General features: G+C 48.2%; 1 protein-coding gene and 1 pseudogene across 1 annotated transcript in view; both read right to left on the bottom strand.

The window, feature by feature from the left end:
* The window catches only part of EDEM1 (ER degradation enhancing alpha-mannosidase like protein 1), a 131183-nt gene that overhangs the window by 74137 nt on the left and 42868 nt on the right, over positions 1–14178 (bottom strand). Inside the window, exons 4-7 of the mRNA XM_078661665.1 lie at positions 13580–13751; positions 12322–12505; positions 11971–12145; positions 10879–10999 (exon numbers count right to left, since the gene is read on the bottom strand). Coding sequence (XP_078517791.1) covers positions 10879–10999; positions 11971–12145; positions 12322–12505; positions 13580–13751 — 652 coding nt within the window. The remainder of the gene's footprint in view (positions 1–10878; positions 11000–11970; positions 12146–12321; positions 12506–13579; positions 13752–14178) is intronic.
* Positions 2521–3368, bottom strand: LOC144783440 (cilia- and flagella-associated protein 410 pseudogene; annotated as a pseudogene).

Below are 14178 nucleotides of genomic sequence, written 5' to 3'. Positions count from 1 at the left end.
CTGGGTCCTTGTTAATAATCCCACAGTTAGCTGGTGTGATCACTGGTGCCGCTGTGGCTGGGCAGGTAGCAGCCACTGTCTTTTTGTTCCACTTCGGTGTCACTCATAGTCGTTGAAATGTCACTTTATAATTACACTGCAATTATGAAAGTGTCACACACAGCAATCTGAAATATTGGCAGCTATAAGGGAGTTATTGCTGGCAGGGTAGTACTGACATTACGGGGTCACCACTTCCCATGAACTCAAATGTTTAGGAAGTTCTGTCCGTGTTTCCTAGTCGAGCAAGAAGAGATAATGTTGCCAAAGGAGGGTGGGTTAATCACAGAGCGCTGGTCAGATGTAATAAATAATGCTTTACCACCACTTGTCGAAAACATCAGGTTGAACTTAAAAAATACATTTTACTAGGGGAACACAATTTATATGTCAATTTAATTTAGTGTATGCTTACCATATTTAAAAGCGAAACATTTGTTCTTTAATCTCAGTAATAAACAGCAGTCTGATAAGGGCCTGTGTGGGCTCATTCTAGCTTTCTCTTGTCCTCATTCGAGACCCTCTGAGCAATAGGCCTCCAGGACCCATTTCTCCTTTTGGTTAATCAGACAAGAAGGGTTAAGTATAGGTCACCATGTGCTATTTACATTACAACACTTGCTCTCTAAGACTAACACTCCATTAAAGAAAGCATGTTGCATAAGCAGGATGTGGTGCCTCGGTAGATTAATGCATTTTCATCATGAATCTATGTTCGGCCTCAAGGTCATGTTTGAATTCCTGAGGGGTTGTCCTGCCCTTTTACCTTAAATGTGTATTGCCTACAATATGTTGCTATGTTTCTATCCATTGCTGGATACGATTATATGAATTTGTCAGTCCCCCTCCCCCCCACTTAAATCCCTGCTCCATTCCTTGTATTTCACTTTATTTCAAGGCCTCATGGTAGCTACACTCAAAAACGTTTCAGTTTTGTAATCTTTCTTTTTGCCTGTCGCTTCTTATACTGTGGAGGCATTAGACATGTCTCCGATAATTTGTAGCCTAAACTGAATTTGAGCATTCAGTAACCCCGCCTGAAAATTAGCTCAGCTGCCTCGATCTGCTGCAGACAAGGAGGCGTTTATTTTCAGAAGATAGCCAAAGAGCGGGGGATACACGAACTCTACGGAATATCTAAATATTATACAACGCTTGCCCTATTGTAGCAATTTGAGGTTGAAGGGTATGCCAATTCGTGTAATGTCTAGTTGTCAAAGAATGCAAGAGCTTATTCAGTGCACTTTCCGACAGGTGCGAGGCGCAGCCTAGAATATTACACAGGTGTGCTCAGTGGCCCCGGAGTCCTAATAATTACCTGAACTGCTTAACAGTCAGGACGTGCGGCGTGCCGGACGGGAAGCCTGGTAGTCGGTCTCCCAGATATGTTTCCAGAGCGCGTTGGTTGAACCTGTGTTGCTCCCGCACAGGTCCGCACTTCGTGTCTGCCATCATGACCAGCTACCTATCAGAACAGTAGAGCGAAGTCCAATGCTTCTTTAAAGCACCGTAGAACTAACAAGCACGCATGCGCATTTCACCCTCCAGTCCCTGAGCCGTAACCTAAGCAACAAGTAAGGACGCTACAGGAGCAGCATAAGACATTAAGCCAATGCTACCGCCACGAATTGACGGAAATACAGGAAAGACAACATCTGGCGCAGCATCATGTAAAAAGAGACGTCATCTTAAAATAGTGGCAGATTAATGCTATTACACAGAAAACGTGTTCAATTAAAGACCGCTTATTCTAACGAAAATACAAAATAATGCTGCGGACTAAACAAAAGAGCTGCACGACGAGTTCATTAATTTTTTATATATTTCATTAAGTATTTACAACAGTGTATAATGCACAAATTAGGTCTGGAATCAAGGGTCTATAAGTGTTTTACAACATTAACTGGTAATTCGAAGCCTTCCGGTGAATTCTACATCAAACGATCACCTTATTGTTTTGCTAAAAACACCCGTTAGGTTTAACCCAAACCACAAGCGATCTTCCTCATGGAATAAAGCACGATTGGAGTTTTATCAACACATTTATCCTCACGAGTGGAATGTCTATAGCTATTTTCTTTTTGTTTGCATTGAGATACTTAGGATATATGGGACTCGGTGAACCAAAGTGCACCAAAACGGGCTACATGCGTAATTTGACAGCTTGTATTGGACAACTTCAGATGTATATTCGCCAGAGACTGATCTGCTCGAAATTGCAGGATCTCTGCTTTTTTTGGTGTTCTGCAGTCTGTAAAACATATTCCGTAGTGTTTTTCGAAACACCATTTAATGCATCTGTCCATCCAATTACATTCTTCACCTGGTTAGTGGTGTGCGCTGCAGGACACCGATTTCAGCCCACATCCAGCCCATGCCAAAGTGTAAGGCACAATGATCCTCTTGCCATTCCCCCACCTGCCCTTCAGCCACGGTTTCCTGTCAGTGCACGGAGTACATAACATTCCAACCAGCTCCGCCTTACTCGTCCTGTCAGGCACTGGCTTCCTCCTGCATTTCGCCCTGAAGTTCATTCTGCTGCAGCACCTGCAGCATGTCCCCTGCTGTCTGGTGCACGGCCTGCAGTCCGTCTCTGTCGAGCTCTTGCAGCAGCAGGATGGCACTAACCACGTTATCCCCCTCTCTCTTCCAGGTGCCACTCCCGGTCTGCTTTGGGGACGCAAAAGAAGAGAACTTGTTCCGGGGAAGGGGCTTCATGCCCAGCTGCTCCCTGATCTTGTTGGTCTCCTCCATGCTGAAGTTGAGCAGGTCGCTCTCCGTGTCTGTGGCACCACGGGCGTCGGATGGCAACCATTGCCCACGCTGGCAGAAGGCGGCAGCAGGAGGTCCCCTTCCTCCTTGGCCTGGGCCAGCTCATCCTCGCCCACGGCCTAGTTGTCCAGCTTCTGCAGACCGGGCAGGGTCCTCAGGACCGTCATCTGGTATCGGTGGGGGTCCGGGCCGCAGCAGGGGTTCTCCGCCAGCCAAAGCACCCGCAGGCTGGGCAGCCCCTGCAGGTGACAGATCTCACGCAGGCTCTGGATGTTGTTCTTTCGCAGATAGAGCTCGGCCAGGTTCTGGTACTGGCTGAGGGGCTGCAGGCTGGCGATCTGGTTGACGCTGAGGGTGATCACCTCGATGTTGGGCATCTCTCGGCAAACTGAGATATCGCTTAACCGGCTACCCCAGCAGTTCAGTTTCCTCACGCTCTCCAGCTCGCATGCCTTGGCCCGTGACAGCACTAGCTTACGGGTTAGCTTCATCTTCGTGCTCGTTCACTAATATCTAGACGTTATCGAGCAGCGCAGCGCTTACAACCTCTTTAAATGGCCGCCATGTTTATGGAACGCAAAAAGCAGGTTGCCATGCTAGCCCGTATTCCATTTCCGGGGCAAAGTCACGGAAATGAAAACACAATGACATCTAACTCAACAAGCATTGGCCGCGCAAATTCGAGGGTGCCTACCGCTCTTGCCCCCAAAAGAAATCACCGCCGCAGCCCTGCTCCGTGAAAACCGGAAGTCAGGCACTTTTGGCCGAGACGGGGGCGGGGCCTGCAATCCGGCAGGAAGTCCCGCCCGCCGACGCCGAGGAAGAAGTGAAGCCGGCCGACTGATGGCCTCTCCGCAGCCAGGGGCTCCCAGGTGCTGGAGGGAGCCCCGGGAGTGAAGTCCTGCCCCCTGGTGCCGCGACGAGACGAGACTGCCGCAGAGAGGAGCCCGATCCCCAGCAACAGCCCAGTGAGTGCCCGACCAGCGCTGCAGAGGAGACACGGTAAGTGGGAGGAGGAGGGATGGGGGGTGTACGCTCGTGTGTCTGTGTGTGTTCGAGTGTGTCTGTGTGTGTTCGAGTGTGTCTGTGCGTGTGCGCGTGGGTCTGCGTGTGTGTATGCAGTGTGTGTGTGCCTGTGTATGGCTGTGTATGTGCGCATACGTGAGTGTGGAGTGTGTTTGCGCAAGGGAATGAGGCACGAGAGGGGCACGGCGCCGTGCGCGCTCACGAGGTCAAAACTGTGCAAATCTGCGCTCGTGCACCCTCTCGTGTCCACATTCCCAAAAACGGGTGACATTAGTTGTCGAAGCAGACTGCAATCAATGCTTACGCATTGAATGCAGGTCGTGCTTCGACCTAAAAAGGGGGTGGTGATGGACAGAGTATCTGAGTTAATCAGAACACTCCTACCCAGTCAACAGATCAGGGCTTGATCGATCACCGTTTTTTAGCTCACTGCACCATCCCAGTTCAGAACCTGGCTATATGCAAATTAGTCTGACCCTGGCCCAGAGCATCATGGGAACAGGGCAGACCAAACTACCAAGCCAATTCTTTACTGGAAAGGAAACAAGCTTCCGGGGACCGGTTTCTGGCATTACAGCCGTCTTCGGCCCGGCTTACTTGAATCCTGATGGTGCAGTGAGCAAGGGACTCGCATCCGAGCATACCCTTCCACACTTGTGGTGGCCAAAACGATTCAAAAAGGGTGTGGTGATGGACAGAGCCCTGATCTTTTGACTGGGTAGGAGTGTTCTGCTTAATTCAGATACTCTGTCCATCACCACCCCCTTTTTGAATCGTTATCAATAAAAGTGAGCACAGGGTAAAAAGGCCCTTGAAAGAAATACAAACTGTGCCCCTCAACTTCCCCTCGCCAAATTGGAGCCCTCGAAAAGTAAGCACAGAGCCCACCCTGATCCCACCAGGCTGCAACAACAGCAGGGTTCTTGTGGGAGGAGGAAAAAGGATGGCTGGGAGTACCCTACAGAGACATGGACAGTGAAGTATAGACTTATGTTTCAGTACATGAACAGACACACTCCTCATCCTGCTCCCTAAGGGGGGCCTAAAGGCCTCAACAAATGTATATGAATTTTGAGCGTCCACTCACCATGGTCAAAGATTTCTACAACAGAACTCCATTGTCTGCAAGGGTCACAACAGCAGTACCTCTGCGCGCCGGGGGACAGCGTCGCCCACCTCCGTCCGGACGTCGTCCACAGAAGTTACGTCAATGGAGCCATATAAATCCCCCCTGGCGTGCTGACGTCAGTTTTCTACTGTGAAACATGCTCACGCCACAACCCAGAGCCACTACAAAAACTGTGAGCATACAGGAACAGTGTGATAAAAAAGACCAAAAATCTTGGAAACAACAACAAGTCACAGAATGATGAGAAACATCACCATGTTGATGATTTGAAAAGCACCACAAACAAAGGACAGTTTACAACCACAGGATGGAACTGTATGAAAGACAGTCTAACCACGGGATGGAACTGTAAAGATTGGAACAGCATGACTTATGGCAAGTGACCACAAGTGTGCAACAACAGAGAATGTGCACCACCCCCCCAATAATGACCTATGCACTGTAGCATAGTCAAATAGATCCCCAACCCAATCGACGGCAGCACAGACAAGGAGACCTCAAAGTAAGGGGAGAAACAGACGAGGGCAGAGGGAGGGTAGAATAACATGAGAATCCCTACGCCAGAAGAACCAGGGTGGAAGTACATGGAAGGGCACATAACCCATCTACCCAAAAACGAGAATGGTTGGAGAGCCAACGAGCTAAAACAGAATGATACATCTTGCCCCGGAGGGAGGTGAACCAGAGCACCCCTCAGAAAGACCACGGCCACCTGTAAGGAGGCAAGTGGGTAGAACCCAACCTGGAAAGGTCCTCGCAGAACGGGGAGGATGGGCGGGCGTTAAGGAATCTGCGGCTACTCAGAGTCTCTACCAGATACATCAATACTGAAGGTAAGTAACTTGTTCATCTGATAGAGACATCTAGCCGCAGAGTCCTTAACTTAGAATAGATACCAAAGCTATACCCCATTGGAGAAGGGTCTGCGACTGTAAGCTACCAAGTTCCCAAGGGAAGTAAGCGGTCAATAGCATTGACTAGAACAAGGTCGGGACAGTAATGCCAGCGTGGCAGACACCAGACCCATGAGCTCAGTGTGGAAGCATGAACAAGGGAAGCAAGGTACCACAATCCGTCAGAGGACAGTACAAGCCTACTCTCATCCAGACCGGGATAAAACGAAATCACAGAACAGTATGGTCAGTGCATAAACTTCTGCAAAAAGAAGTGAAAATAAGCATAGGAGAAAGTCCCAGAGAAGGGACTAAACAGTATGACAGACACAGAACATACAAATAGAGTATGCACAACAGCAGATGCCGAACAATGGCATGTCAGGGGCAGAGGTCTTCATGCCGAGACATACAAACTACGACTACCAGGAGATACATAGATGTGGCCTATCAGAATACACGTAAGCAGACATTGTGACAACCAAGGAGAAACTCGAAGAACAACTCTAGAAAATAGAAGGTTGCCCAAGTGGTACCAACGGCCCGATGTAAAACAAAGCAGGACATAGAATGTCCATCCACTAAAAGGGGCGACACCAACCCCCCCGATCGAGGAAGGAAAGACTGTGGTGGTCAGTGTCCCCGACTGCGATACAGTTGGGGACACTGAGCACCACATTAATAAAGAAGAACGACTCAGTAATACCCAGACAGAGTGTCAGAAAAAGTATATATACAGAGACTGGATGATGCCAGAGATCATCCGGAGACAGAATATGTCCACTCCAAATCGCAGGAAGGGGAAGGGCAGAGGGAAGCAAAGGGCAGAAGTCAAAACGCAGCAGAGACCTGTCTGGCGAAGACTCAACTGCCCTCAGGCAAACCCCAGACAGGGTGTGAGCCATGCAAAAAGCACAAGCCCTATCCAACACCAGGGAAGAAGACAATACCACAGGAAGAGAACACAGCCAAGGCAGTGGGGCCAGCTGCAACTGGTCCAACTGAAGATCCTCCACCGTGTCTACTTAGATGCGAAGACCTTGGCCAAAATGGGTAGGAGAAAGGACGCCCTGTGTCTCCGTCAGTGCCGTCAACCGGGAACCTTTTTTCATATTCTATGGGATAGCCCTATTGGGCAATAGTGCGACAATATTGGGATAGAGTTACTGAGCAGATGAAGAGAGCGGGTGGCAAGACTCTGAAGGCCTCCCCCGGTTGTCTCTTTTAAATGTCTAGGATGCCACAGATCTAACTAGGGTGGGCCATCGCCAAACGTAATATTGCACAAAAGTCGGGGTGGGTGCCCCGACCAGGCAGGATTGGGCGGTTGACAGGGACAGAGCAATGATTGCGGAGAAGGATGTATTCAAGCACAGGGGGTGCCCCAAGAAATGGGACTATAAATAGAGGAAGTGGAATAAATATAGAGGCACAATCTGTTTATCTCCTACAGGTGGATTACAGCGTGAACAACATGTATTACTGGACCTCCCGGAGCTCGACCATGTGCCCACTCCCAGGACTAATTAAAGTGATTGATCGATTACTAAGTGTCAACTGCTGTGGGTGCCAGGTTTCCACATTTTACAATTCATGCAACGGCTGCATGGTGGCTGTACAGGACAAATCTTGCTACGTCTAACCGGGGGTGGTGGGGGAGAGGGGAGTGTATTGGACTTTTCAGAATCGGCTTGCACTGTGTTGTGTAAAACCATACTGTAGACCCAATTATTGTCTTGACATTGCATTATGTTTTTCTTTCCTTAATAAAAATTGATATAAAAAAAAAAATTTAAAAAAAAGACAGTGGGGAAAGGAATACTATGGGCCCCTGTGACAGCACACACCCCCTGTGTGGATCCACACGTGGTGCCCGTCTAGAACACAAGAAACCGTTCAGGAGCGGAACGGAACAATGCGCCCACATGGATGCGTACTCATGCCGAAGAGAGCCAACAACGCCAGGGGCCCATCGAAAGCTGAAAGATTAGCCAAAGGCAAGACAGGAGGATTTGAAACCGACTGGGGGGAGCGGGATATGGCAGAACCCCAGCAATACAGTGGAGCAGGGGCCACACCAGTCCATGGGTGTCCACCAAGGAGGCATCCAACCACAGCAGGAATACGGAACACAGTGCCGTACAACCCTTCAGTACAACCCATAGGAAAAGTCCCCAGAGGGACAGAAAAGATATGAAGGAGACTCCACAGGAGCCTCCGAAGCTTCCTGGGCAAGGAGGAGCAGCTACATAATAGCGAGCGAATACCGCACATCGGGCACGTCTCATCCCTATAAAAAAAAGCAAGGGACACCTCTTGAGACAAACTCATGGGCAGAGGTCAAAAGGAAAGTATAAACAGCTGGCCCAGCTGAACCAAAGGAAAGGGAAAAAAAACAAGGCTGATCAGCCATACAACCATTCAGGGAAATAATGTGTTGAGCCCAGAGACGGAACCCAGAAAAGCAGTGACAACACTGCATAAGAAATCAAAAGTCCACCATGAGGACTAAAAATCATAGGAGTAATGGAACCCCAGACATGAGGCTCTGGACTGCAGAGTCAGCATGCTTGTCAAACAAATTGACCTCATCAAAGGGCAGATCCCAGAGTCGCTCTTAAACATTCTCCGGGAAACTGCCATCACGTAGCCACGCAAGGCGAAGCAGAGCAACTGGCCTGGCCATAGCTCGACCCACGGATTCAGTGGTGTCCATGGTCAACTGGATGGAATCTGCGCCATGTCGCAGCCATCTCGAATAAGCCGGTCCAGGTCAGCACAAGGGCCCTACGGCAAAGATGGAAGGAGTTGCTCTACTGAGTCCCAAGGGCAAAAGTAGCACGAGCAAACACACAGGACGTGTTTAGCGACCGAAGACCTGAGCTGGTGGACGCAAAGACATTGCGGCCACACGACTCCAACCACCTAGTCACCCGAGTGGGAGGAAGCAACAGAGGAGGAGAGGAAGGGAGCACTGCCTGGACCACAAGTCCTTGAGCCCTAGGATGGAGGGACATACAGGCAGGGTCATCTGGAGCCAGACGATGGCGATGTGCAATAGCTCAACCCACAGGGTCCCCCAATGAGGGCCTGGCCCAAGTCCCCAGAAGGACATCATGTAATGATCCGCCAAAAGGCAACAAGGGCTCCACGTCCACCGTGCCCTGGTGGAGAAGATCCAACAAAGGATCCGGAGGCAAGGAGACAAAGAGCGGTTACATCTGCAAGACATCGCAGCCTTGCAAACCGCCCTCGCAAGCGCTGCGCCAACCTCCATGGCCATCCAAGGCGGTGACAGCAAGTCATCCGTAGGGAGTGGCTGCATTCTAATCTGTCCACCAAACGGCAGAGGCTCCGCAGAATGACGAGCCAGCCAGTGCCCCATGGGCACCTGCTCCGTGGAGCAGTAAAACAACCCTGGAGGTGGAGAACCTTCTGGGGTCATGTCCTCTACCAACAGAGAAACAGCCGGGGACCAAACCGGCGTCGGATCAACGTCGACGACCCCCAAAGAAGACTTGTCCGTCCGGCGTCGACTCGACCTCCACCGAGGTGGGAACTTGCGGGGAGGAACGACGTCGACACGGAGTCAAGTTCCGCGCTGCAGCTGCATGCAGCGACGACGCGGGGAGCCAACAGGCTGTGCGAGGACGCTGTAGGAGGGCCAGACATCAGAGTGGGATGCCCCTCCAGGCCATGTCCAGACGTCACAGCGACTCCGGAACCAGAGTCGAGGAACTCTGTCGGCGCCGAGGGCAAACCCACCAGCAAACCCCCGACTTGACTCCTTACCCCCACTTTGGGGCCCGAAGGCACGCCAGGGAGACCCAAAAATAACCTTCAGGACCCTGGAATAGGCCTCCATCTGGGATCCGAGTCACCCCAACACCAGGAAATGATGGGTAGGCGGGGGTCGACTCCTGAGGGTCCATGTTCGGTGAAGACCGGGAGCAGCAGGCCCCAATGTAACGCTTCCGCGAGGTCGACGACCTCCTTGACTTTTTCCGGTGTTAACCTGAGGCAGGCCAGCGACGTCTGCGGGAACGACTCTGGGACCTGCCCCAAACAGGAACCGCAGCATGGGATGAACTACTGCCCCGCATGGACCCCTCCGTTGGAGACGGAGGCCAGCGTCGCAAGGAATCTGACCGGGACACCCGGGCGGACATCAACTTCATCCGTCAATCTCGCAGGGACTTTGGCTTCAGCTGCCGGCAGGCGACGCACTCCGTGGAGTCGTGGTGCTCACCCAAGCAGCACATACAGATCTCGTGTGGATCCGGCGCCGACATCTACCACGTACAGGTCTCACACTACTAAAAAACCCGCAGGCATCGGTACACTGTTCCGAACGCGAAAAGGCGTTGAGAAGCCCTGAAAAACAAAACAGGCCAGAGGAACCACTTCTCCCGGATCCGCATTGGGACGCGGAAAAGAAGAAAACGGACATCAGCACGCCAGTAGGGATTTAAATGGCTCGATTGACGTTACTTCCGTGGACGACGTCAGGATGGAGCCGGGCGACGCCGTCCCCCGGCATGCAGAGGTACTGCTGGGGAAAAAGTTTTCCGGATCCAGTCTGACGCCTGGGGATATTCTAAGTTAAGGAATCTGCGGCTAGAGGTCTATCAGATACCTTTTTTTATTCTTCCTGTTCTGTGATACTGGCACAGGACATTACCCCTCATAGAACATGTGCACTGGAGAAAGAAAATTAAAAAACAACTTTTATTACAAAAAAGCAGTGATATTGAGAGTGAGAATGTAACATGATTTACAATGAAGAAAGTGAGAACTCCGGTAAGAATAAATCCAGAGAAAGTGTAGCCTGTTTGAGCATTCAAGAGTACATTGGTTGGTGTTTAGGTTATTCCTTCAGGACAAATATTTCTATGCCTTGTACAGCTACCGGGAGCTACTCTTAGCAAAAATAACAAACAGAATGAGGAAACAAAAGGTGCATATCTGAACAAAATGTTTCATAGGGGAAGCAGATGGCAAAGATGAGGATTTGCAAACCTGGAGACCAGGGAAGAAGGCCTGTAGAGAATCAATCCAGGTGTTCATCAGCTGCCCGCTGAACATGTTCACATTCACGTAGAGTGGGGGATCCCCTTCCCCTTCATTGCAGTATTCTCTCCTATCAATGTAAAAACAGTTTATGAAAATCCAAGTTCAAAAGTGAGAATATGTGCTACCACCACTGTGTAAAGGACTCCAATCCTGTGAGTATGAATAGATATTGAACAGAGGTATTTTGAGAGTAGGTTGAGAAATGTAAGATGCATGGAGGCCAGAAAGGTGTCCAATGGTTAAAAAGGATACATATATGCTGGATAGGGCATTTATACTCCAGCTTTTAAAAGTGATCAACATTACATAACATGGACAATACTACCTAAAGATCTAAATGCAATTTGTGCTTTAATTGCAGAGACTAATGCTCACAAACGAATATACAAAATTAACAACAAAAAAAGATGCCATGCACCCCTCAACCTTAAACCTTCAGTATAAATGTACAGAACTCGTAAATGTCCTTTCCACTTCTACTAAAACGTAGAAATGATTAGTTGGACAGCTACACGTTCAAGAAGATTATTGCCATGGCTACTGGAATTATGCAGCTGTGGCGTAATTATGGATTTGCCGAATTTGCCACATAATCCACCATCTGCTGCATACTTTGCAGATTTGAACAAAATCAATTTGTATCCAGCTCAAACGGTTCAAAAGATACTAAAAATGCAGCAGCACGTGTGCGCGTGCAATGGAAGATCCTTTGCAAATGCCGACTGGTCATCTTTCTGCTGCTCATTGCTCTATTTGAGCGTTAAACTGGTACTAAAGAGGTTGCAACCAATGCCCAGACAGTGTTAACAAGTGTAAAAATAACAAAATATCTAATTAATACTATCACAAAATGTGCTGCATTACGCCACATGATTAACGTTGTCTTGCGCATAATTAACTCAACCTGTTGCATAATTTGGGCCTCCCCCGCCACACAATTCCAGTTGCCCTGATTATTGCACAAGGACAAAAGTTCTACACCAAACTTAGACCATCCTTTAATGCACACTTCTTTAAGTGACCTCAGCTGCAGCTTACCCTCTCCTCATATGACTCTGGATACTCCTGTAGGCATCATTGAACATCTCCAGATCTTCCTTTTCTCCAAAGAGTATGTAGGACTTCAACAAGTACTCGTAGAAAGAGTCCAGTCCAGCTCCGAGACCACTCTGCTTCCCCACCCAGTGCCCAGTCTGGATGTTCACAACATTCCCTGCAAAACAAAAGAAGCTCAGGATACTTTATGCACAAAAGAGGTCAATTTGAACATTAGTCTCGCCATGCACCTTCACTCATCATCTTACAATGAAACAAAAGCCACACACCAAGATACAGGTTTCATTACCACATCCACACATATTAAGGTAGAAGTCAGTCTTAACTTCTTACCTAATAAACCAGTATCATTGCTTCGGAGGCTCCAGAGGGCTCGTACTGCCCGACGGGCTACCCATTCGAAGGTGGAGTCCCCCAGTAAGCGACTGAGGATACCAAATTCCACCAGTAGGGACCCAGCCCCAGCAGTGCAGGTCTCATTGTTGCTATCAGCCGGGACGCCAGTCTTCAGATTCACCTGCAAGAGAGTCGCATATGTGAAGCAATGGGAGCCGGTTAAGAAAGAGGCCCAAGAAAAGTTCAAGAGCCGGAGATAAATAACCAAGCCTTTCTTGCAAAATAATTTTAGTAACAAGCATTCAAACATTATACCTACACCATAAAAAATAATAGTTACACTCATAAGGCAAGTAGAGGTCAAAATTGCAACCCCCTTTCTCCTTTTGTTGCCCCCTCTGAAAAAGGACATCTCTACATATTAATTATTTAAATTCCCATAAAGAACTATATAATGTTCTACAGGATGTGGCATTCGGGTAACAAAAATGGTGGGATGTCGCTGGTAGTAATGATCAGTGGCGGAGATTAATTAGAGCATTCTATCCATCACAGTTTTTCTTTTTGCATGATAAGAGTGAGCATGCCATTTATTTCAAAATCGCTCAAACACTTAAAGTGCAACATGTACAGTGATGTGAAAAAAATACACATAGTTAGGACTCTATTTTATATCAGAATATAGATTTAACTTTATATCGTCCTCACCAAGACCTAACAGGAGAGAAATCCAACTTCATGTGACAAAATACCCCACAAAAATTCCACGGTCATTTAATAAACAAAAACATCTGCAAAGATTCCGATGGATTGAGTGAAAAAGTAAATGTATCTAACTTTCTATGAGACTTAAGAAGGGAAATAGAATCAGGTCCAACTAAACAAGTGCATTTTGGTATCTCAGTCCTTTCTTTTATATGGCCACATTCATCAATGGAATCGCAGTCCTTTCTTTTATATGGCCACATTCATCAATGGAATATCAGGTCTGAGGTACACACCGCAGGCAAACACCCAGCCAAATTTCAAAGTGACGAACAAATTCTGTTAAGGGAAGGTTCAATCAAGGTGCAGTTGGCAAGTAGCTCCATGCCATTCTATACTTTGTCCATAAAAGAAAGCTTCTATTCTGTAATTAACATGTAATTGGAGTAACCAAAGGTTCCTCTTGAAGCAAGGATATAATAATCTTGGCCAGGCATATAGCGTCTTGCAATAACTTTTTTAATATGGCTAGCACTAGCGCCATACTCACCCGTGGGTATGGCATTCCAGTCTTGGTATTTTCAAAGGCTGGAAGGAGTCGAACTGCAAGGTCATGAGCCATGTGCAATAATTCATCATCATAGTCCTTAATGGTCATGTCCCCAAATGGTTGCTTAGCGTCTGTGATGATGATGTGGGCAGAAAGCAGGCTGCCCAAAATCCTATGAGCACACAATAACAGCGTCAGCAGACCTTCACCAATGATCCATATAGCATACTCACAACAACAAAGCCTTACGGCCACTCGCTCTCACTTGCATGTTTCAGTAGCTTGAAAATTCAAATTTACAAGAAGGCAAGTATCAGGGGGAGTAAGGGGGGGGGGGGGGAGGAGACACCCTCCATGTCATCTAAGCATTAAAGGTATACTTGAAAAACAATTCATCCCACAAGACAGTTTTTCAGCAGAAGTCAATTGATGATTGAGTCAACTGTGGTCCAAAAGAAAAAGAACGCTGCCAAATTAGTATGCATTGAAGACTGGATTCCAATCTTCATCTTAGAGTAAGTAGACTTTCAAATTCTTACATCATTCTTCTTGTGCAGCTTCAAACTATCTAAATAGAATTGCAACAGCTAGCATTTCAT

Source organism: Lissotriton helveticus, chromosome 9 (genome assembly GCF_964261635.1).
Source record: "Lissotriton helveticus chromosome 9, aLisHel1.1, whole genome shotgun sequence".
Lineage (NCBI taxonomy): Eukaryota > Metazoa > Chordata > Amphibia > Caudata > Salamandridae > Lissotriton > Lissotriton helveticus.
The sequence above is the reverse complement of the archived record's forward strand: the minus strand, read 5'-3'. Positions and strand labels throughout refer to the sequence as shown.